Source organism: Onychomys torridus, chromosome 4 (assembly GCF_903995425.1).
Source record: "Onychomys torridus chromosome 4, mOncTor1.1, whole genome shotgun sequence".
In the NCBI taxonomy this organism is placed as follows: Eukaryota; Metazoa; Chordata; class Mammalia; order Rodentia; family Cricetidae; genus Onychomys; species Onychomys torridus.
Window position 1 is genome coordinate 119,671,600 of NC_050446.1, and position 25,078 is coordinate 119,696,677.

Sequence of the window (25,078 nt, forward strand, 5' to 3'; positions counted from 1 at the left end):
AAATGTAACACAGGAATTCTTAGAAGGTGCAAACCACATGACATGAAGTTGGGGAGGTGCGAAGATGGGTAAGAGAAGACCTGAGGGTGTTGGATGAAAGGCATGGGTAAATATTATCAAATTACATTGTATGAATTCTCAAAGAATTAATAAAAATATTATAGTATAAAAGAAATTGTGGCATTTATCCTATTAGTTCTTCAGTGTACATAGCTTAAAAGTAAAGATATTCTCATATATATATATATATTATATATACACAGAATATTATACAACATCTAAGAAAGTTTACATAAGCTTAAAATGACTCAACACAAGCCATCACAAAGACTTAGTACAATGGTTCTCAACCTGTGGGCCATAAACCCTTTAGGGGTCACATATCAGAAATCCTTCATATCAGATATGTACATCATGATTTGTAAAAGTAGCAAAATCATAGCAATGAAGTAATTTTATGGTTGGGGGTCACCATAATATAAGAAAGGGTCGCAGTATTAGGAAGGTTGAGAACCACTGGCTTAGTGGATAAAGGCATTTCCACCAAGCTCCACAACCAGTGTTTGATCCCTGAGGTCCACAAAGTAGAAAAGAACTTAACCCTGGATAGTTGTCCTTTGACCTCTACTATCATGCCATGGTGCATGCACATGTGTAAAACAGAAATGCACACCCCTTCACACATATGTGTGTGATTTATCTGTATATATTTATATATACAAAATAAGTAAACAATATAATTAAAGCAGCCCAACATACTGTTCATTTCGTATTTCTTCTAATGGTAAACTTAACTTTGTATGATAAAACCAGGATGCAAGATCATTTCTATTAAAGCATTAAAAAGTAGTAGTGTGTTTCTCATTCTATCTAAAGAGAATAACTTTATTTTTAAGCTATGTACACCAAAGAGTCATGTAAAGTCTGGGAGCCCCTCTGTGGTGATGCTACATGTAGTTGATCAAGCTGGAAAACACCACATTATAAATACATATAAGACATATAAATATATACACAAGATATAAGCACATATAAATATATATTTCCCTCTTATGAAGTTCCTCTTTTGTGACACTTTGAGATGATATAAGTGCCCTGTGATCATCCCAAATCTTTACTCAACAATTTAAGTACTTCTTCATAATCCTTACCTAAATTGGTTGTTACATTGATACTTTATAATCTGCCATCTTGTCGACACTTACTGGTTAGCATGTTTCTTCATAAAAGAGCCTTTCTCCCTTCTTCCTCCCTGTGTCTAGAATTCTTACTAGTTCATAAAGCAGGTTTTGACTCAGTGTACTAAACTTCATCACTATCCTTGTTTTCTTGTTGCCTTAACCATGGCTAGAAAGAATCCCTTGAAGCTAGTGCTTGGTCCTAATAATATGTCCTTGTTATTCATCCTCTTTTCCGGCATGCTGCAATGTTCCAGACTGACTGTGATGTCTCTGATCTAGACACAAAGGCCATCACTTACCTAAAGATTTCTGCTCTGGGCTCTAGGACAGGTCTTAGGTATGTTCCATGGAACAGCAATACCACTAGCTGTTCCAAAAAAATAGAACTGAGGGGTATAATTCACCTGTTTCAAATCATGAGCCCATCCTGATTGAAACCTCACACCTCCAGATACGTCTGCACACCTCACAAATGTATTCCAACAGTGAAGGCCCTGATTCTCTACATCCACCTATCTAGTCATTTTACCATCCCCAATTGTACCAACCCACCAGCAATTGGTGAACCTACTCACAGAACATTTTAATTTCTCTGCACTGTTTCAAATGTGCAGTCAAAATACTGCGTTCAAACATTCTGAGTTTCTATCTATATGATCTTAGTATTAATTTGATAGCCAATTAAGGTTCTTTTAATTTTAAGGTTTTCCTTCCTCTATATTTTGAAAAATAAATGTTACTGCTTCCAACACACATGTCAATTGCTTCTTTAAAAAGTCAAAACTGTATGTCATAAAAGATTCATTCTGAGAAATAATTGCCACAGTCTTTATTCTTTTGTATTCTTCACACCATTCCTGAAAGACTGACACTTTCAATATAAAACATCACTTTTTGTTATTTATTTTCAATTTAGTGTTGCTTGTATATATGTTTTAGGCCTGACTACTTGATATTGGATAACCAATTAGGAGGCTCATGCCTGTGGAAGACTGATTCCCTCCCTCAGCAGCCATTGGTTGACTGTAGCTTCTAGGGGTGGAGCCACATGGGATTCTTCCATCCATGTTGGCATGTTAGTTTGTATTGTCATTGTACAGATTGCTGGGATTTCATGGCTGTAGCTTCCTGTGATATATAGAAGACACTATTCATATCAGGTGTCCTGGTCCTCTGACCCCTCATCCATGTGTTCCCTGAGCCTTAGATGTAGGGGTTGTATTGTAGATACAACAATTGGGGCTGATCAGTTGTTTCCTGCTTTTGGACCAATTGTGTCTCCATCAGCCACAAAAATAAAACTTCTTCTGTGAAGGACAAGAGCTACATTTATATTTCACTTTTAAATTATTCTTTCATTTCCATTTTCTATAGTTTATTTAACAAAAAGCAAATATTTTTCCTTTCTCCTCCTCCCCTCCCCCTGTCTTATCTTCTTCCTCTTCTCTCCTTTTCTCCACTTTCCAACTCCATTGAGATCATAGTCTCCCACATGCTGGGACCTCTGAGTGACTCAAGGTCCCCTTTCCCTTCTATCTATTTAATATTTAAACCATGAAATAATGTATACTTCACTTGTGTTTATATTCACTTTCTATATCCTAGAAAACATTCTGTATCAAAAATTACCCATTCTTTTAATACTTTCATGGTGCTCATGGCTGTATGGATAGATGTGACTGCGTGTCCCATGGTAGTTGTTTCAATTATGTTCTATGACCTACTTTTTTTCATCTAAGTCATCTTGTATCCCTCCATTTCAGGTATCATATTTGCTGGTTGATTGGTCACTTGTTATAAAGAGGTATATTGTAGTTATACTGAAGCAAATAGCCTTGTTGTGTATGTTGTTAGGTGTTTGTAGAGATGTATTTTCAGGTAAATTCTTCACGGTAAGGATTGCTGAAGTCAAAGGGTAAATGCACAGTCAATTAAAATCTCCTTTAGAGAAGAACTATCATTTTTCATTTTCACAGGTAATGTGTACCAATTTAATCTTCACACCAAATATGAAAGAACAAGCAGTATTTTCCCTGTTGTATAATAAGGGAATATAATTTTAACAATACATAAAAATGTAATTGATTATAATAATAACAGCATAAAATATATTAACATAATTGATATTTGATATGTTTAACAACATCTAATAGGTATATTATCCCAATGTGCCAAAACAGGCTTAAACTCAAAATGCTTTCATATAAGGAAAAGTATCAAAGCTCAGTGCCTTAATTTTGTGTGCAGTTTTTTTGAGCCTACTCACCTGGTATCTTAGGTAAGCCAGAAGAGATGCACATTGCCAGGATAGGTACATCTGCACTAGCAAGTGGTGGCATGTAAGGCCTGGGAAGAGGGAAAGTGTAGTAGGAAGTAACAACAGGGCAGATGTAATAAAGTGTGGAGTTGGACAGTAAGGATAAAAACACGGTACCTTAGGAGGTCCTCACAGCCCCATTTCACTTCAGCTTATTACACTGTAGTGATTGTAAAGGTGGCCTTGCAATATTGTGAGTGACAGGGAGAAATGCAGTTCTGTTTTTCCTATGTCCACAGTGACTTAGGCTTTGTGTTCATACTCTTGCAGTCTATTGCCAAACACCCTAACGCAAGCATTGTTGCCACTGTTGTGCAGGTGAGGAATTCAGACATCTCCAAGTCTTCCCTGTGTGGTCTCCTCTGACCATGTGTTATGAAAGCCTAGAGCTGGCTGAAGCCCCCCCCAACACTCTTCCTGACTTTCTCTGTCTCTGAATCATACTTTACATTTGTTCTCTAGCTTATTATCTGTCCCTCTAAAGGAATGTAAGCTTGGTGAAAACAAGGACTTCATTTGGTTTCAGTCCCTGAAGGATATTTCCCAGTAAGAAGAAGAACATTCGTCTATAACGTGTGCTCACTCATAAATCACTGACTGAATGAATGAATTAAAATGAATGAGCATCTGACATCAAAGTCCATGCCCCTTTCATGATAGCATACTGTTCATGAATGAACAACATTGCATAAGTTTGGGGGCTTGTACGTGTCCTTTAGGTGCAATCAAAGCTCACTTGTCCTGGCTTGCTAAAGCTGACTGTTGGAAGCTCTTCTTGCCTCCAAGTTTGAAAACACATTCACTGCTTGAAATCAAGCATGGTTGGAAAATTCACACCATGGAAATTAGAAAATAAGTTATTCTTTTCTTCCTAGAAATCCTCTGGAAAAATGTTTTGTAGCATACCACTATTTTCCTCAGTTGTTTTGATGTCTTGAGCTATGAAGATTCATCTGGAAGAAATAATTTCCTTCCAATGAAACTATACAATATGAGTAAATTGAAACTTTTATCCAACATTTCTCTGTAAGACTCCCTTGCATACACTGGCATTTGCTGAAGTCTTTGTTGGTCAGTTTGACTTTTAAGTTAGTTCTGGGCCTCTTTATAAGGAACAGCCAATCTGCCAAGGAGCCAGTGAGACCCCTGAAATGGAGAAGTGAAAATGTGGCCTAGATGAAGAAAGGAGGGAAAACCCCAGCTCCCCATTCCATGGCTCTGAGCTTTCCCCTGTGCAGCCTTCATAATTTCCATGACCATCTCCCAAGTCCTCCATTGTGAACCGATTTAACAGACATACAAATGGAGATGGTAAAGCAAAAAGAGAGGAGAGGGCACAAGACATACAAGATGGAAAGGGGACAGAGAAATGAGGGAAAACAGACAAGGGATGGAGAGACTTCCTTTGACAACAATCTGTTCTCTTTCCTGTTGAAATGAAAATCCCCCTTAAATTACCACCTGACTTTAAAGCATAAGAAAACATCTGGTTTAATTACAGTGAATTTACATGAACCTACTGACAAGAAGCACAGTTAAAATTAGCAATTTTAGTGTGCTTTTTTTTTTAAGAGAATGAAATTATAAAGTAATTAACCTTTGTTGTAGAACTCTGTCAAGAGGATGGAAAGTTCCATGCTGTGACAGAAGAAGAAATGAAATTGTGGACAAGGGAAATGTGAGTTCATTAAAGAATTATACAGAATTTAAACAAAAGAGTGGAAGGGAGGTACAGGATTAGAAGATATGACAAAAAGAAGTCTCTAAACACAGCAGTCTTGAGAGAGAGAGAGAAAGAGAGAGAGAGAGAGACCCAGTTTCATCAAATGAAAGTCATCCTACTACATTCTAAAGGACATCCTGACCTACAGAAGCAGTAATGGGGTGGGAGCGAAGAGCCCTGGCCTGGTGCTGCAACATTGAGACATCTTGACCATGGCTGTGATACCTGGCAGATGTAATCACCTTTCTGCCTCCAAAGTACAAACCTACAAGGTGATGGGAGAATGGAGCATATACTCAGAAGTAGAAGGATGTGAGTTGGATCCAACTCTCATTCTCACCTTGTTAGGAAACCTTGTTTAAGGTACACATATTCTAAGCATATGACCCCCCCCAACACACATGTAAAATGGGATCAATAGTACCAGCAGGCTTCTAAAATACATTCTACTGAGTAAGCAACAGTCAGTGCAGAGATGCAGATTTATTCAAGGAGAATAAAAAACTGAGTGTTAATCCTTAAACAGGACATCTTTACCACCATCACAGACCCACTCACACCCCTTGTCCTCAACAAGTCTCAGGAAACATCAAGGAAGAGTCAGAAAGGGTATAAGAGCCAAAGGATGAAAAGGAGTGCTGTGACATGCTGTTTTCTGGACAAGACATGACCCTCATGAACTCAAAGTGAGTGTGGTTATCTGCACAAAATCAAGCCAGCTAACATTCTGACATTAATGGGGGGGGGTGATACTTTCTAGGCCACACCTCTTATTAAAGTGCTATCAGCAGTTGATAGCTGATGCACAAAGGAAGACCATTCTCCTCTGAAGGTGTGGTACTGCTACGTTTCTCATGACTCTACATCCATATGGTGACGAGAGGGTGGGAAAGAGGAAGAGGAAGAAGGAGAGAAGGAGGTAGCAACAGTGGTAGCATACTTGAAGTTGTAAGGAGCATGTGTCAGGGAATTTGAAAGGAGATGGATAAGGAAAGTGGGAGTGAGATCTTCTTTCATTGTATACATGTACAAAATTCTTAAGAGTAAAAAAATATATATGTTACAAAGATATACTCCACAGATGTCTGCACACAAAGCCCTCAGCTGTGCTAAGTGGTAAGGGGCCAGCATCAGACAGAGAATATAACTCTTCATTGAAAATAAAAACCGGCCAAGGGTATATGCATAATTTCTCCTCACTGTGGCAAGTGATGACTTTTAAACAGCTTCCAACCCTTATTTAATCCAGATTACAAACATCTCAATTTGACCATGACCTTTCCTCTTTCAATCATTCAAGTTCTGTAGGTACAAAACTTCAAACCCACTGAAATGGCCCTCCTCTCTGCCTTACCTCTTCTTCCCTCCCAGGTTACTAGCCAATCATACCAGTCCCTCTCTTGCATCCTTTCTCAACATCCCCTCTCTTGCATCCTTTCTCAACATCTCAGCCTGGTCCTCATTTCCATGTATGTGGAACACTATTCTAGGGAATTTTTCACCTATGTGACACCCTTCTTTTGTAGCTGACTGCACACCCTTCCAGTTGTTCCAGCTGAAGTCATGTACACTGCTGGAGTGTGTCCTAAAAACTGTCCAGAAGCAGCATTGTTTCTCTGGTTAATTCATTCTTTCTACTCTCTACAGAATAACTATCCCCATCTTCAGACCTCTGTCACCTCCATACTGCTGTCACATTTAGTTGATAACCTTGTCTACAATACTCAGGAGACTGAAGACATTTGATACTTCTAGACCCACATAATGCCCACATATTCATCTTCCCTCCCGTTTATAGGGATAAAACATTTGTTTTTGGAGTGAAAACCGATTTCTCTACTTAATGTGCCAAATCCTACTTCCCGTTGCCTAAGGGAGGTCATTACTCTAGTGCTGGTCTACAACAAAATGCTCTGCTATAAATGATTATTATACTTTGTATAGAAGCTTTATTTTCATCATCTTTAAAAAGACAAAAGCAAGATTGCCCAGTCTTCCCTTCTCTTCCAGCTACTGTTTCATCCACTGTTTTCTATATGACCATTTTCCCCTTTGGAATTTCATGAACACACCCAAACAAAGTAGCCAAAATCCAGATAATTTCTCCAATGATCTTTGGAAATCACCTGTTGATTTACATTTTCTGTATTGTGATAAAATACCATGACGAAAGCAACTTAAGAGATGAGTAGTTTGTTTTGGTTCCCATTTGTAGGTAACAATCCATCATAGCAGAGAAGTCACAGGAGCAGGAACTTGAGGCATTGGTTGCATTACAGCCACAGTCAAGAAGGAGAGCACAACAAATGTGTCTGCTCTACTCATTTTCTCATTTCTATATACTCTAGGATCTTGGCCCAAGGAATAGTGCCACCCACAGTAGGCAAATCTTGTACCTCAAGTAACCTCATCACCATCACGATGATCTTCCACAGGCACATCCAGAGTTCACCTTCTAGGTGGTTCTCAATCTTATCAAGCTGACATTGGGGATTAACCATCACTCCTGTGATCTTGATGAATTTAACTATCATTACCCCAAGAGTCAGATCTTATTTAGTGAGCCCTCACTATTAGGCATGGTTGGCTGTCACATCCTCCTTAAAACTCAATTTTCCACTTTGTTTTCAGGTTACCACACATTTCCTGACACCCCTCCCTCTCAGAAACTCCCTTTCTCTCATGTATGTCTTTTAAACATCTCAGCTTTATTGACATGTTTTTGAGACTCTTTCCTGTTATTTCTGAACTAAAGGCTGGCCAGACCTAAAAAAGAGGCTTTGTAGATCACATAGATCTCTTTGTCAGTTATTTAATTCTGCTGTTGCAGCAGGAAAGTATCCAGCAACAATATATACATGATTGGGTATGATGATTTTTCTAATAAAATTTTATTTACAAAATCAAGCAACTGGCTGGATTTGTATCAAGGGCCACAGATTGCTGACTGTGGATCCATTTATTAACCTAATTATTTCTGATCCCTTGACTTTAAAAATCCACACACAAGCTAATAATTTTTCTAATTGATGTCTCCAAGCCAGACCTCTCTCCAGCCCTCCAGAGTGATTTATTTACCTGCCAGCCCAACCTCCTCACTTGGATTTCTCTGGTCCTTTGGAATGAAACATCCCAAATAGAAGGAGGTGATCATCATTCAACCAACATCAACCTCCTTCTCCTCACTGTTTTCTCCATCTTAATTAGTAGCACTATGTTTTATTAGTGCTCCCCACTTTTGTCAGAATGAGACCCTGGGGTGCACAGCTCTGGGGAACACCTTCATATTATGTTGTCTGTCATTGTGTCTCTAGCTTTGTACCAAGCAACAGTTTAGCTCACTCTCTACATCTGACTCATCAGCATTATCTTTTAGCTCCACCTTCAATGCACAGAGACATTGACCAACCTATCCCATTGCTTGTCTACAAACTCTACTTCCAGCTCTCTGGTCCCAGCTGGTGTGATCACCAATGTAATTGTGTGCACGGTTATTTTGTCTTCAGCTTCAGCCCTGGCCTCTGCATGCTGTTCTCTACAATGTAGCCAGAATGCTTTTGTAACCATGAAGAAAATCACCTCTGCCTTCTGCTCTAAGCCCTTCTGATCTTTCTCATGCTATTGAGATAAACACTCCCATAGCATATAATGCCCCAAAGTCACTAGTAGTCCCAATTCTGTTTGTTCTGACTTCATCCCATACTTCTGCCTTATTTCCTGAATCCAATCATTGGCTTCAGTTTTACCAAGCATACCACTGCCTCAGGGCCTTTGTACTTGTCACCCCTCTGACTACAATGACCTTCTACCAGATAAACAGGGCTACCTCGTGGACCCCCATCAGGTCTTCATTCCTGTTTAGAATTTAAGAGCTCTTCACAGCTGGTTTCCTTTAAATGTGGAAGCCTCTTATAGGACACTTTGTCTCTCTTCCCTGCTTCATGTTTCCCTTTAGCATTTATCCACTGAAACACTGCATTTATACTTTACCTTTTATTATGTATATTTTCCCAAACAGAATGCACTCCACAGAGACAGAGTTCTTCTCTCTGTTTTGTTTACCTTTATAATGCAAGTACTTAAAACAGTTCCAACTAGATAATACACACACATAAATATGTTACCAAATCAATGAATCCTGAGACCTAAGAGACAAAATACATTTTACAATTATTTATCAAAGAAATCAGAAGCTCGCTGTTAGAGCTGTTTAGCATCCTTGGTAAGTCATGAGAAGATATGACTTCCACAGTTAGCAATATGGTATCATTTTGGAAAAAGAGATTGAGGTAAAGACACATTGGAAATAGGAACAATTGTAACTGGATCTGCAGAATTCAAAGTGTGATATCCTGCCTCTATTATGGCAGTTCTTGGGGGCATGCAGTGGGATCCTGGGGAGGGACAACTATATAGGGCACTTACCTTGTGCCAGTATCCATCCAAGGATACTTGTGCTCTGCTCACTTTCTCTTTCTTCTACACCTTACCAAGTTGAGCATTGAGACTGACCATCACAACATGGAAAGGATGTTAACAGGAAGTTGTCACTGGAAGGAGACACTCCAATTAGAGGAAGTACAATGTCCTGGAAACTACAGGCTGTCCCTCCTTAAACATCTGGAAAGTCTCTGGAGAAAACCCTCTTCCTTTCTGGTTATTTCTCCAAATACTCTGAGTACCACATCCTCACAAGAAAATCCTTGTCTGGCCAAATAATTTGTGAGTGTGTCCTGTTCTTCCCTTTCCCTTTGAGTTAGAGAAACTTAAGCCTGGGACTTGATCACTATCAGAATGACTTCACAAAGCCAGACCGCCTATATTCTCCCCACTTCTGATACTACCTTTGTATGGGTTTCATTAAGACAGGTTTCTGGACTGATGAAAAAGACTCCATTTTTATTAAAGTAGAAAGGATCTGATGGTGAAAAACAAGGGTCCCCAGGAATTAGAGATAAAAAGATCTTTTTGTTGTTTTTTTTATAAAGCAAATGCTAATGTCAGTCTTAAGAATAACTAAATAAACACTGATAGGGAATATGTTCCTAGAATGGAAATTAACATTGTAAAGACATTATTTACTCCACACTGATCTTTTAAAAGAGTTCAAAACTACTTGCTAGATGTGTGGTTAAGGAATAAAATCTAAAATTAAGAGCAAGGTCATAGAACAAAGTTTATAGAACCAATTAATGAGATGTTTATTTGTTTTATCCACTGAACAGTGTTAATTTCACATACACACACACACACACACACACATACACACACACAAGTAAAATGTTTTTAAAAGATACTAAGTATAATTTTATACTAACATTTAAAAATTATATGATATGGAAAAATTTCATGGAAATACATTTAAAACTTAGTAAAGAAAAATTTCTCATATAGTTCTATAATATATTCAGAAATAGAATCAACAGCTTGTAATTTTTCAATGAAGAAATAGCTTAACAATTTAAAAGTTTAACTTGGTTTTATACATGGGATCATATTATCACTGTGGGAATTTGTATTCCCATGCTACTAACAACCATTCAGAGAGGTAAAACATCAGAACCTCATGCCTCAATTCATAATGGGACCATAACCTTGATTTCCAAGGCAGACAAGTTTACAATGAGAGAAGGAAATCAGGTTCAGATATCCCAATCAAAATAGAACTGAACAACCTTACAGCACGTATATGAATAGAAAAGATATATTTAAAGAAGCCATCATTGGTTAAACTTTGCAGCATTATTAAACTTTGTAAAATCTATTTATATCATTCACTGCATTAACATACTAAGAAAAGGAGGGAAATGTATCATTACTACAATGGATTCAGTTAAAGCCCAGCATGATTTTAAAATAAAACTTCTTTGAATATGAGGAATAAAATGGACCTTTTAACCTGCTAAATGATAACTACAAGTGACCTACAAACACCACATGCAAGGATAAAAGAATAGCATCATTATCTTTAAAATTGGAAAAACACATATGTCTATCATTACTCCCATTAAGTACTGTATTGCTGACCCTAAAGACAAAAATAAAATGAGCTAAAAGATTAGAAAGAACAAGACTGTTATTAGCTACAGATGCTATGATTATTTACACAGATAACCCAAAGAAATCTGAATACAAATATTAAATTAAAATTGATATATTTCCCAAGATATCCACATTGAGAAGCAAATTCCATTTCTATTCACCTAACAAGGCTGTGGTATTTTTTAAAGATACTATGTATAATTGCAACAACAACATATACAAAGTACATTAAATGAAGCCCCCCAAGGAGTTACATTATACTTGTAATGGGAAAATGTACTATCATATAGATAGACTAATAAAAAAAAGCAAATTACCTTCAAACAATTACAATAAAAACTCAAACATTTTTTAATGTATATGTGAGTTCAAAAATGTATATATGCTAAGAAAAGATGGCTAGCTAAAACAGTCCTAAAGAAGTCCAGTATTGTGACTGTGTTTGGGCCACACTTTGAAAGGCACTGTTCTGAACTCCAGTGTTTGATGGAGTTGCTGGTTAACATGTGTTACCCTGAATCCTTCTTCCCTTCCCTGTCTCTCTCTCCCCATGTCCGGTGTGATCTCCTAAATACTCTTCCATTGATTTAGTGCTGTGGGATGTTCTGCATGTCAAATGTGTTGCTCTGATTGGTTAAAATAAATAAAGTCCTGATTGGCCAGTAGCCAGGCAAGAAAGATAGGGTAGGCGGGACAAAGAGGAGGAGAATTATGGGAAGTAGAAGGCTTGGTGGAGAGATACTGCCAGCCGCCGCCATGACAAGGAAGATGTAAGGTAATGGTAAGCCACAAGCCTCGTGGCAAAATATAGATTAATAGAAATGGGCTAAATATAAGACTAAGAGCTAGACAATGGTAGGCCTGAGCTAATGGCCAAGCAGTTTAAATAATATAACTGTCTGTGTGTTTATTTTATAAGTGGGTTGTTGGACTAACAGGGCTTGGCAGGGGCTGGAGAGAAGGTCTCCAACTACAGAAATCCTTATTGTAGATTTAGCTTCTGACAAAAGCCAAACAAAGTAATCATGTCGAAGAAATATGTTCTCTTCCAAGGTCCAACAGTAATTTTTAAATGCTCATGAAAAGTTTGATATTATGCCTTTGATAAAATGACCTTTATTAAATTCACATTTGTAGCCTAGCATCATTTACTAAAATAAATTACTTGACTTATGTGCCATGCTACTTTTAACTTCTATCACATTCCCACACAGGTATGCGTCCAGAGCTCTGCTTGGTTTAGCTGTTCTGTTAAGACCAACCCTATATACATATCACATTTTCTTAATGAATAATAATTTGTCTCACTATATAGAAATACACAGAAAAATCAGTGGTTAGAGCACTATTTTTCTCACACACCACTATCACCACACACACACACAAACACACACACACCACCATCACCCCCCCCACACACACATACCACCATTACCACACATACATGTACACACACACACCATCCCCACACACATCATCCCCACACACACCATCTCTCTCTCTCACACACACACACACACACACACACACACACACACCACCACCACACACACACCATCTCTCTCTCTCTCTCTCTCTCTCACACACACACACACACCACCATCACCACACACACACACACCATCAACACACAAACAAACACACACACACACCACCATCACCCCCCACACACATACACACCACCATTACCACACATACACATACACACACACACACCATCCCCACACACACCATCTCACACACACACACATACACACACACCACCACCACACACACACCATCTCTCTCTCTCTCTCTCTCTCTCTCTCTCTCTCTCTCTCTCTCACACACACACACACACACACACACACACACACACCACCATCACCACACACACACACACACACACACCACCATCACCACACATACACACACACCACACACACACACACACACACACACCATATCTCTCTCTCTCTCTCTCTCTCACACACACACACACACACACACACACCACAAACACACACTACCCCCCCACACCCCCATACCCTCACACACACACCATCTCACACACACACATACCACCACCACCACCACCACCATCACCACCACCACCAGCAATTCAGTGCTTAAGACTTAGGATAAAGCCAATATAATGTGGAGTGACCAACCAGTGGTGAAGAAAAATTCATCAATTTCCTTTCTCTCATGATTGACAGATGTTTTAAAAACTTAACTAATACTTCTTACTTCCCCTGTGTGGTCACCATGTTTATTCCCTGAAAATGAGGTGTTGGAGAGTGTGCACTGTTCAGTAGGATGGAGGTGGGTCACCTGCAGTGTCTGCTGCTGTTTGCCTTGTTCTCACTCTCGTACAAAACTTGAAGGCCTCTGATAAATGTAACCATATTAAAATTAATAACTGATCTATATCCAAAGGCAAATATAAGACATAATCCAAGAGATTTCCTGTGTTTTTTTTTCTTTCCTGTGCTGGAGATAGAACCCAGAGCTCTGAAGGTGACAGACAAGTACTCTGTCCCTGAACTGCAGCCCAGCACTCAGAGAGTTTTTTTTTTTTTAATATAACACTTGTTTTATGAAATAAAGGAACCAGGAAATCAACACAAATAGGCAATACAGCCAAGAAATGTTAATAAATGCTCGGCTCACTTAGGAAGTAGGTAAGAACTGATAGAAATCTCTATGATATGTTGTATCCACTTACCAGGTATGGTAGACTTTCAAAACTGGTAATGCCAAGTATTTTTTAAGGCTATAGAAATGTCAGAACTTATAGGACATTGAGCAACCAAGTCCAAAATTCTGGCACCACTTTGGAAAACAGTTTGGTATTATTCAAGACATCTGTAGACTGATAAGCACTTTGATCCATCTATTCCGAAGTACACCTTGGCAGCGATGGATGCTCTGGGAGGAAGGATCAATCATCCCAGGATGGAGCTGAAAAAGAAACTGTTCAAGCGCTGAAAGGTGTTGTGATGATAACAGGCTGACTATGAGGCACCACCTCAAGAAGCAGGCATCCAGAGCATCTGCCAACTTCAGTCTGTCTGGAAGGAGAGCAAAGCACACCTGAAACGGGTCTGTCTGGCTCAGAATGAAAAGGCAGCCTTGGAGGTGGAAGCCCCTTCAAAGTCAACCAGGACTAGTCAGCCACATCCCAAACAACAGATGAAAAAAGCCCACAGGATGTAGACTGGTAGAACCTTGAAGATGAGAACTAAAGTCCCTATTTCCTCTACCAGAAGATTCTCAATGGCAGCCAGAAGGCTTGAGTCCACCTTAATGAATCCTGATATAAATTCAAACAGATGTTTTTTAAAGAACATATATTCATGTGAGCCATACATAAGAGAGACCCATCTGGAAATAATTCTATGTTCTATCTGAAGTAGATTGATAATGTAAACCTGGAAAAATGACATTCATGAACTGAAGAGTAATAAAACACAGCCGATAGATCTCCAGATGTTCTAGAATGATGAATGGAAATCTTGGAACACTTGATCCATGTGTATGAAGGGAAGAAAGAAAAACTAAAAGACCTATTGCTCCAGGGTATTGATGACTACAAATAAGAATTTAGGGTGATTACCCAATGACAGAGAAATGGATGAGATCTACATGAACAACCTGGATGACAGTGGGAGTAATGAAGGGCAAGGTTTGAGGGAAAGAAAGCTTAGGGGAGCAGGAGATCAAGAACAGAAGGGGAGAACAAGGAATAACAGACCATGCTAAATGAAGACCACATGAGAACAGGAACAGGCAGAGTGCTGGAAAGGTCCCCAGAAATCCACAATGATACATCCTCTGTAGACTGCTGGCAAATGTAAAGAGAAAGCCTGATCTGACCTAGTCTGGTGATCAGATGGCCAAACACCCTAACAGTCATGCTGGAACTCTCATCCAATAACTGATGGAAGTGGATGTAGAGATCTAGAGATCCTCAGCCAGGCCCCAGGTGGAGCTCCAGGGGTCCATTTGTCGAGAAAGAGGAGGGACTGTAAGAGCGTGAATTGTTGAGCTCAAGATTGGAAAAAGCACAGGGACAAATAGCCAAACGAATGGAAGCACATGAATTATGAACCAACATCTGTGGAGCCCCCAGCTGGATCAGGCCCTCTGGATAAGTGAGACAACTGAATAGCTTGAACTGCTTGGGAGGCATCCAGGCTGTGGGACCTGGACCTGTCTTCTTAGTGCATGAGCTGGCTGTTTGGAACCTGAGCCTTACACAGGGACACTTTGCTCAGCCTGGAAGGAGAGGACTGGACCTGCCTGTACTGAATCCACCAGGTTTAAATGAATCCCCAGGGGAGTTTTGGCCCTGGAGGAGATTGGAATGGAGGGGAGGGGAGGGGGGGAAGGTGGGGAGAGGGAGGAGGATAGGGGAACCCATGGCTGATGTGTAAAATTAAAACACAAATATTATAATAAAAAGTTTTAAAAAACCTTCACTGAGTAAAAAGAAGAATCTAGAAAAAAAGAATTTAGGGTGATTAACATGAAGTTCTGTAGTCTCTGGTGTGTTGATGTTAGCGGTAAAGGGGAGAGAGGGAACCAGTGAGGAGAGGCACGGAGTATGTAACACCTTGCTTCTTATGTAATCATCATGAAATCATTTTATAATCACTCTGTAAACACAGCCAAATTTCATATATTTTTATATCATGCAAGGAAAAGAGAAACTTTTTTAATATAATGCAAAACAAGAAGAGGAAAGTAATGAAATTATGAAAATGCAATTTGTAGGAAACAACAAAAACTCCTTAGTTTTAATCAAGGGACACAAATAGAAGTATTAATGAATGGAGATTTAAATAGTGTTACAGAGTAGAAGGACCTGTGGTTATAGAGATGTCCTTTGCCCTCAAAAACAGAAAATAATGAAACTGCCAAAATAAATTCTGTTGGGATACCTTTGAAATTTTATAAAATTATGTCTAAGTTCTTCTGACTCCTTTTTTGTGACACAGGTCTCATGTAACCATGGTTACTCTCAAACATGTTATATAGACAAGGATAACTTTGAACCTCCTGTCCTCTCATGTCTACCTCCCAAGAACTAGGATTACAAAGATGTGTTCTTCTTGGAGAATAAAGGGATAATTATACCCCAGAAAAATTGAGAGGGAATAATAATGAAAGAGAAAGCCTTGTTCTGCCAAGTTTTAAAACATGTCACCTCAAACTACAGGGAGATACTGTCATACTAGGAGCTATGACTTGTGAAGGCTGAAAACGTGTGCCAGGCTATAAAATAACCCATCATAGAAAGGTGGCATTTTAAATCATTGTGGAAAGTTTTCACTGGGCAAATAATTGTCCTAAGAACATTGTAAAGAATTATGGGTAAAATTTCTACTGTGTGCAGTGTAGAAAATAAATTTCAGATGGATTACAGTACATGGTATAAAAAGAAAAAAAAATGACAGTCAATAAAAAGGTCATAAAATAATTACTCATTGGTGTTTTCTATGGGCCTAATCTGTGATGAGAGTGAGAATCTGCCCTCAGCTGAAAAAGACAAGGTATTACTAGCTTAAATTCACCATCATATTCGCCATCAGACAAACCCTCATCCATTACCATCCCTCAAACTTTCTCACCAAGCTAGCCCTCTGCTACTCAACAGGGAGCCCCTCTTCCACTAGACAGACCCTCCTCATCTCCAAACATTCTGATGAATCAGTAGAAACCCCATTTCTCTCTTCACTTCACTGTCTGCACTTCAATGATTCAACCATCTCAGCTCTCCTCAATTTCTTGCACTCCTGGAAGACAGATGATCCCCTATTTTTCCAGAAATATTTAAGCTATTACTGAAGTTTCCCTGCCTAAGAAGCTCCACCGGTTTGTGCTCTTCTTGCCCCTCACAGTAATAAAGGGACTTCTCCCCACCCATTCCTGCTCTTGTCTTTTCAGAGCACTCCCAAGTCGGCCTCCTTGTCTTTCCCACCCTTCTAGCTCATAGCCCTTTTTGGATTATTTTTCACTAGCCTACTGATGGTAACCCTTCCCGTCTTTGGAAATGGACCTTTTTTTGCCTCACTTCTCATCTCTGCTGTCTTTTACATTGTCTTGCCCTTCATAGCTAAGTCTTTGCTCATTGCAGCTCATATTCTACTTCTTTTCCATCCCTCTTCAGGAAGTGTTACACAACCAGTTTCCCCAAAGTATTATTACCCTGGCCACAAGTGTTGGGACACTAGGTGCAATAGCAACCTCAAGGCCACTTTTGAATTGACCATTCAACAATATCCATTGCGGATAACTAACCCCTTCCCAACTCCCTCTCCCTCCACAGCTGCTGCACTGGCAAGTCAACTTTCTGGTTTCCTAGTTGCTTCTCTTAACAGTGGCCCCTAGTGTCCCCATGTGTTTTCCTCCACATTGTTGAGACAAGTATCTCTTAGCTGAATCTCAGAGCTGCCTTTCCCCTCTTCTCTACACACTTGCTGTTGGATCTATTTCCAGGACATGATTTCAATATCCAAACATTGGCCCCAGTCTTGCCTCTCCAAAGACTTTCACCCACCTACATCTATCTCAAGTCTGAGAAAAGCTGAGCTCACTGGATTCCTCTCCAAAACTAGTCCTCTTTTCAGATCCTTCCCTATATGAACAACAGCCTGGCTCCCGAGTTATATTTGACAGTGCTGGGACCCTCCCTGATACAGCCTGTCATCTTTGCCCTCATCCATCACCATCAATTCATGCTGCCTTAGCATGACAGAAATCTCCTACAGTTCATTTCTCTTCTATACTCCTTGCCCTGCTGCAAGCTAACATCCTTTGTCTCCAAAATGACTACAGACTTCCTAACTGATTTTTCTCTTTCTACTCTTGACCTCAGAAAGCTATCCACCACACTCACAATACTCCCTGCCTTTACCCTAGGTACTTCTACTTATTCATCATCTCTAACTTACATGCCACTCAATATCCTGGCTTACTAGCCTAGCTTTTCTCTGTTCATTGTTTTCTTAGCACCTTATACCCTTACTTGAGAGTTCTGATAATAACTTGAATGAAATGATCTATGGGTCTAGTTATTTCACACATGTCTGCTCTCTGGATCACAAGTTTTAGGAGGATCTGGCCAAATTTCTCTTTGTTATTTGTATAATTCTAATGTCAATAGCAGTCCCCTCATCACATTAATTAAGATATATTTGTGGAGAGCGAGAGAAGGTTAGGAAGAAGCAATAAAACTTTTGACTCATTTCAAAAGCTTCTACATCCCTAAAAGCTTTAAAAAGCAAGTGAAAATATGACATTAAAAAGAGCAAAAATAAAAACCCCATTTGTAAACTGTTCAAAAATAAGTGTGTCTTTACAAAGGGATGGTAGTGACAATTCTAGAAGACAAAGAAGAGCACAAATGAAGACACATACAGAAAGCTAAGCACAGGGTGTAGAGAGCATATTCCTAAAGGAATCAATGCAAATGACTAATTAAAGGCAGGAAAAAAAAACCCTGTGCTTTCCAGTATTCTAAATATGACACATATACTTAATTTTTTAAATAGTCAGTGTGGGCAGAAATCAGGCCTAGGCATATTCTCCTGTTAGGAGCCCAGACTTACACAGACTTTCTGGGAGGCAATCTGGTAATATGTGTCAAAATCCCTAAAAATAAGATCTACTTAGGCCTAGTAAATTAATTGCCACAAATTTGTCTTGAGGACACAAGCAAAGCTGCATGCAGATTCTTACATATAAGAATGCTCATTGAGAAAGCTGAAATTGTGAAATTTGCAAGAACATGGATAGAACTGGAAAATGTTAAGTCAGGCGATCTAGGCTCAGAGTTTCAAATAATTACATGTTGTCTCTTGTAGATAGCTCTGAGTTTCTATTTTTTTATGTGTGCATTTCTGTGGAAGTGAGTTTTGGTGGAAGTCATGCTGCACCCAAGGGGCCCACGAGAGGTACCGAGGGTAGGGAACAGAATACACACGATTTGGAGATGAACCCATAGCACTAGAAGAATGAGGGCAGAGGCAGGGGCTGGGAAATGGAGGGAGGGGAGACTCAACAACAGAGAACATATTAATATCTCAGAAGGAAACTTGTACTTTGTGTGGTAACTGAAAAAAAGCATGTTTAACCCAGTGACATCCACAATCATGAAACATTTCTAACAGCTTTATACTCAGTAAGAAGGGACAGTTGCTATGACCATAATGTACTCATGTGCCTCCAAGTGGTCATTACAATGTTTGATCTCAGAAAGAACATGAGGATTTTAGGAATTTGTAATATCTATGATTTTCTAGTTATAAATGAAGGTAAAATACAGCATACACAGCATGGATTAATTTTGAAAAAAAGTAAATTCAAATTTTATATTTAAAAATATATATGTAGCTATATTTCCATACAGTAATGGAAAACTATCTTTGGATTTAGGTATGAGTGATTTTGTCATCCTCTTTTAAGCTATTTGTTTGTTTGTTTTTGGTTTGTTTTCTCATTTTTCTCCTTTTCCCCTTTTATTGAAAATAGATTCTTTTCTCATACAATCCATCCTGATGACAGTTTCCCTTCCTTCTACCCCTCTCAGTTCCTCCCATCTGGATCCACTCCCTCTCTATCTCTCCTTAGAAAAGAACAGGCTTCTACAAGATAACAAAAAAAAAAAACACAACAAAGTAAAATATAATAGTATTTTTTAAAATCTCATCAAAATTAGACAAGACAAACCAAGAGAAGGAAGGAAGCCCAAGAGAAGGCTCAAGAACCAGAGACCCACTTGTTCACACACTCAGCAGTCTCAGAAAAAACACTAAACTGAAGCTATTATATATATTCAGGGAACCTGGTACAGACCAGAAGATCTTTCTGTATGTTCTTAATAACTACAAATTATATGCATCATGGCCATAATGAGAAAAACTTAAATACATTTTAATTTAACAATGGGGAACTGATTGCAGCATATGGCTGAGGCTCTATCCAGAGAAGTGTAGTGTGATGATTAAGAGTGTATGCTTTGACACTCTGAGACAGGTGTTCCATTCCCTCTTCACAACTTAAGAGTGGCATGACCTTGACCGAGTTACTTAATCCTCACAGCTTCATTTCCTTTATCAGCATCAAGGAGATAATACACACTAGGCAGAGCTGTTTTGTAGCTTAAGTGAAATAATGTATGAAAAAATTCTGATCAAAGAGTAAGCACTTAGTAAGAGTACCTGCTTTTATAATTCTGAAGTGTAAATAGATCTGGTAATGATTTGCATGTATTCTTAATCCTCTAAGGGCTTATAAGTGGAAGTATGGGGAATCGCTTACTTTCTGGCTCAGCATCTTCCAGACTGTTGTGTGAGGATGCTAGAACCATCCAGAAGATGCTGATGAAAAGACTGGCCTATTACAGAAGCAATCCCAGAAAAAAACGTGCTCATTAGAGCCAAATACTGGCATAAGTCATGCATCGACCTCTTCAGCCGACTGAAAAGTGGATATTAAGCCTCCACCCAACAAGGGATTAAGAGACTCAGCAGCATGAGTCAACGGACTTCTTGGAGCAAGATAGGGTTCTTCTAATTGGGCACATAGTTACTGCTGGATCCAGGAATTAAGAAACCAAGGAAGCACTTTATAAAGTTGGAGAAAACTTGGCAGGACCAAGGGACTGAGTTATTAAAATGAAGGCAAACTCATTTTGCATGCATCAAATAACAATAAAGCAGGCTGAAGCCTACTTACATCCCCTGTACCTGATCAGGTTCATGTCACCAATAGGCTTGCTCAATAAGTGGTTGAGAAGCTGTCAGTCCATGAGTCAAATCCATCCCATTTTCTGATTTTGGAAATAAAGTTTTATTGAAATACACCCACATTTATTTATTTAAAGATTTTTCATGGCCATTTTTGTGCTACAAAGGCAGAGTCAAGATATTGGATCAGAGTTAGTATCAGCCATCAGTCCGAAAATATAATACCTAGTCCTTTATAGAAACTTTGATAGACCATTTTTTTGGTTGGTAGAGGTGGAGAAAGGATGTGGGCAGTGACACCAGGCTTACAACATTTCCCTTCTATAGTTCCAGGAGCTGTTCCTCTTGAGTCCATCCAAGGGGGGCCCTTTGAGGAGAAGATCTACATCCAGTGGAAACCTCCCAATGAGACTAATGGAGTCATCACACTCTACGAGGTAAGGAGGCTTCTGGGCTGCTTTAGTTGGCTCAGCTTCATTCAGTGAGTGAATACCTGTTCCTTTGAGAGCATAAAGGTGAGTGAGACACAACTTGAGCACATAGTTAGGCTTTTTTGATTATCCCAAAGACAAATGCATGTGGGTATACCATACATTGGCATGATCATGGTTAGGTATAATCTCTTCTGCAAATAGGTCAATAGTTCAAGGCAACAGATTGTGCTGATGTAAAAGAGAAGACCCAGACCTGGAAGACAGAAACTAAAATTCACATGAGAAACCACAATGCTCATGGTGAATCACCGCACATACATCAGTCCATGGGTTTTGGATTCAGAATTTATGAACCAGCAACACTGAAAAGATTTTAGGCACCAATATAAGCTATTTTATCATCTCTTATTAACATTTAATTTAAAAAGATATAATTCCAAAGCTACAAAAGGATATCATTTCAGAATGAAAGGTTCTGAAATTGAATAAATTTAGCTTTTTGAATAGCTCATTGCAATTGCCTTATTTTTCTCATTTGAAATGATGACAGCTTGGTCATGAAAGGCTTTGTTCCTTGCACTTAACCTGCTTTTGGAAACCACTAGGTTCCACTGTTTTGAAAGTGTACCTGCATCTTTGCATAAACTTCTTTTTCAAGAACAGCATCGGTTTTTATATCATAGGGCTATGCATTGCACTGGACTAGCAAAGCAACTTGCCATTCTGTGGTCAGATTAAAGAAATAGGTGGACAGAGAAGGTGGCCAAAATGCAGTTGTGAGTTAGACTTGTTGAGTAACAACTCCTGAATTTGTACCATCTGTGCGAGGGACAGTCTCTGGAGCCCTAGACACAAAGGTGAGAGCAGATGGAGAAGCGTATCTGCTTTAATTAGTTATGAACCCAGTGCCTTGTGGAGACTCAAAGACCTGAATCCATTTCCATGATGGACTCTCTTGGAGATGGATCTGTGGTGATGTTTTCAAGTAACTCCATGTGCTATGATTATAGAGAACCATAGGCAGTAGATTGCTGCTGATTGACATTTTTGTGAGCCATTTGGGAACACACCAAAACTCTTGGGGGATTCTGCTTTTGTGTGTTTAGTCCACTGTATTCTGTGTGTAAGCATGACTGTGATGGTGCATGTCACAAACTAATGAGGCCCAAGCATGGTAAGAATGTTAACTTGTAGGTCAGGTACCTCGATCAGAATCCATGATTGCCTCATTACCTGGTATGTGGACTGTGATATATCAGATAGTCTCTTAGGACTGCAGGCCTCTCAACTGGAAAATAAACTTAGAAAAATAATAATGTAATTTGCTAGATGAGGTTGCTACAAGGTTCATATTAAGTACATATTTAGCACAGTCTTTGGAATTTAGAAGTAATGTGTTATTGCATAAAAATGTGGAAGTTAAGGGATAGAAATGTGATGTATCACAGGGTCATCAGCCAAGATGGCATATTCCTGTCCCCTGAATTCAGGTGTAGCCTCTGATATAACACAATGTGGTCCATGGACCAGCATTACCTGAGGACTTCAGAAATGCAACATGCCAGGCCCCATCAGTGTTTCCTGAGTTAGAATCTCCAGTTTAACCAGACCCCTGGTAGATTCATATGAGTATTAACAATTGAGAAGTGCTTTCCTAGCACACATGGGATTTTAGGAAGCTTTTGCAGCCTACTGAAGAGTGTGCCCTCTTGAGCAGAGAGAAGTGGAGTCCCCTCTGCAATGAGCTCAAGCCAGCCTTGCCCCTGAGAGTGAGCAGGAGACCTTGCTTTTAGAGACATGTATAACAAAATATGAGGCAATTTCCAAATTTAATTAGATGAAACCAATTTGCTTTTTAAAATTAGGATCTAGCTGTAATTTCCAGAGAGGAACCCATAAATTACAAAGCACTCTCTTCTAGCCTCAAAAAACAATATTTTGTTACAGAAGAAAAACAGGATGACGCAAATGGGAGAGAAATTTGAATTGTCTTTGCCTTTCTATATACAACCCAACCTTGACTCAGCAAAGCCAAAGCAAATGCTTATATATACTCAAGTTCTCTCTCTCTCTCTCTCTCTCTCTCTCTCTCTCTCTCTCTCTCTCTCTCTCTCTCTCTCTCTCTCTCTTTCTCTCTCTCTCTCTCTGTCTGTCTCTCTCTCTGTCTCTCTCTCTGTCTCTCTCTCTCTCACACACACACACACACACACACACACAGAGACAGAGAGAGGGAGAGAGAGAGAGGAGAGAGAGAAGACTAGTTCTCCATTGTTGAACCCATGTGTCTTAAACAGAGTGGGTCCAAGCAGTGTTCAGATAAAACTTCTTCCCATTTAAATCTATATCACATAACAATCTCCGGATTTATCCTTAAACAGTCTTGTGCCCCCCCCCCCCAATCTGAGTGGCTTTGATTAAGTACCATTGTCTTTGAATTTTGGTCTTCAGTTTATAATCCAAATGTGTCAAACTGTGTGAGGCTTCAGCTATGTAAGAACTGAGAGATAAACAAATTCACATCAAACATGCAAAGTAAAGGTTATAAACCCTTGTGTAGTTGTTTGTCTGTAACCTGGCCAGAGTCTGGGAAAGCAAAGCAGGGCTGACAGGAAGAACCCAGCATGAGTGCAACAGCCCTGAGGTGGGGATGTTTGGAACATTTGACAAACAGGAGGCCAGAGTGGCCAAAACTTTGTGAGCATGGAGAAAAGCGATGAGACCCGTGTGTGTCTAAGAGTATCTGAGTAGAGTCTGCAGGGCCTAAAGTTTGCCTTTTATCATGAGGAGATGGAAAACTCTAGAAGAAATTTAAACGGAGAAATTTAAAAGAGTCGTGTGTGTGTGTGTGTGTGTGTGTGTGTGTGTGTGTGTGTGTGCGTATGCGTGCATGTGTGTGTGTGTGCGCGCGCACACATGTGTGGAGACCCAAGGAGGACATCAGATGTCCTGCTCTGCCACTCTTCATCTTCCCCTTTTGAGGCATGGGTCTCTCATTGAACTTGGGATTCATCTTGGTTCTTGTTTATGTCTTTGTTTTCTGTTTTTTATTTTTATTTTTGTTTTTGTTTTGTTTTGGGCTAGGCTCAACCAGCAAGCCTACAGACACTATCTCTTCTTCACAATGCTGGCATTACAGGCAGTTTTAGCCATGCCTTCCTCTCTACATAGATGCCAGGGATCCAACTCAGCTCCTCATGCTTACTCAGCAAGTGCTCCTACCGACCGAGCCATCTCTCCAGCTGTGAGATTTATATTCTTAGAAGAATACTTCATTATTCTGTGAACAGTTGATTCTGGGATACACAAGTGTCTTGTGAGTGTGGAAAACACACCAGGAAGCAAGATACTTCCGTACTTTGACCATGATGAAGGCTTATTTATTTATTGCACCTAGGTGGAAGACATAAGGTTTGTTATGGCTACCTTGTTCTTATTGCTGACAAGCCTCAACAGTTTCTATCAGTCAGGAGTTCTTACTTTGATGAGCTCCTGGAGCCTGAGCAGGTTAGCTTCTGGTCTTTCCTCCAATAACATATGAGTCTCACCATGATTATTCCACTTCTGTGAACAGGCAGCAGCAGTCACTGCACCTCTCCGTCTCACAGAAGGAAGAGCTCAGAATTCTCTGCAGAACCTATAGGAGTGTA

At 39.5% G+C, this 25,078-nt stretch overlaps 2 protein-coding genes across 14 annotated transcripts in view; both read left to right on the top strand.

Annotated features, from left to right (window-relative positions):
- The window catches only part of Ptprt (protein tyrosine phosphatase receptor type T), a 1,144,051-nt gene that overhangs the window by 733,120 nt on the left and 385,853 nt on the right, over positions 1-25,078 (top strand). For all 13 annotated transcript variants that reach the window (XM_036185148.1, XM_036185155.1, XM_036185146.1 and 10 more), the window contains exon 9: positions 21,325-21,434. In XM_036185148.1, coding sequence (XP_036041041.1) covers positions 21,325-21,434 — 110 coding nt within the window. The remainder of the gene's footprint in view (positions 1-21,324; positions 21,435-25,078) is intronic.
- C4H11orf98 (chromosome 4 C11orf98 homolog) lies at positions 14,165-14,490 on the top strand. Its single transcript, XM_036185156.1, is given in 4 exon segments — positions 14,165-14,241; positions 14,243-14,334; positions 14,337-14,435; positions 14,438-14,490. Coding segments are annotated over 4 exon segments (321 nt in total).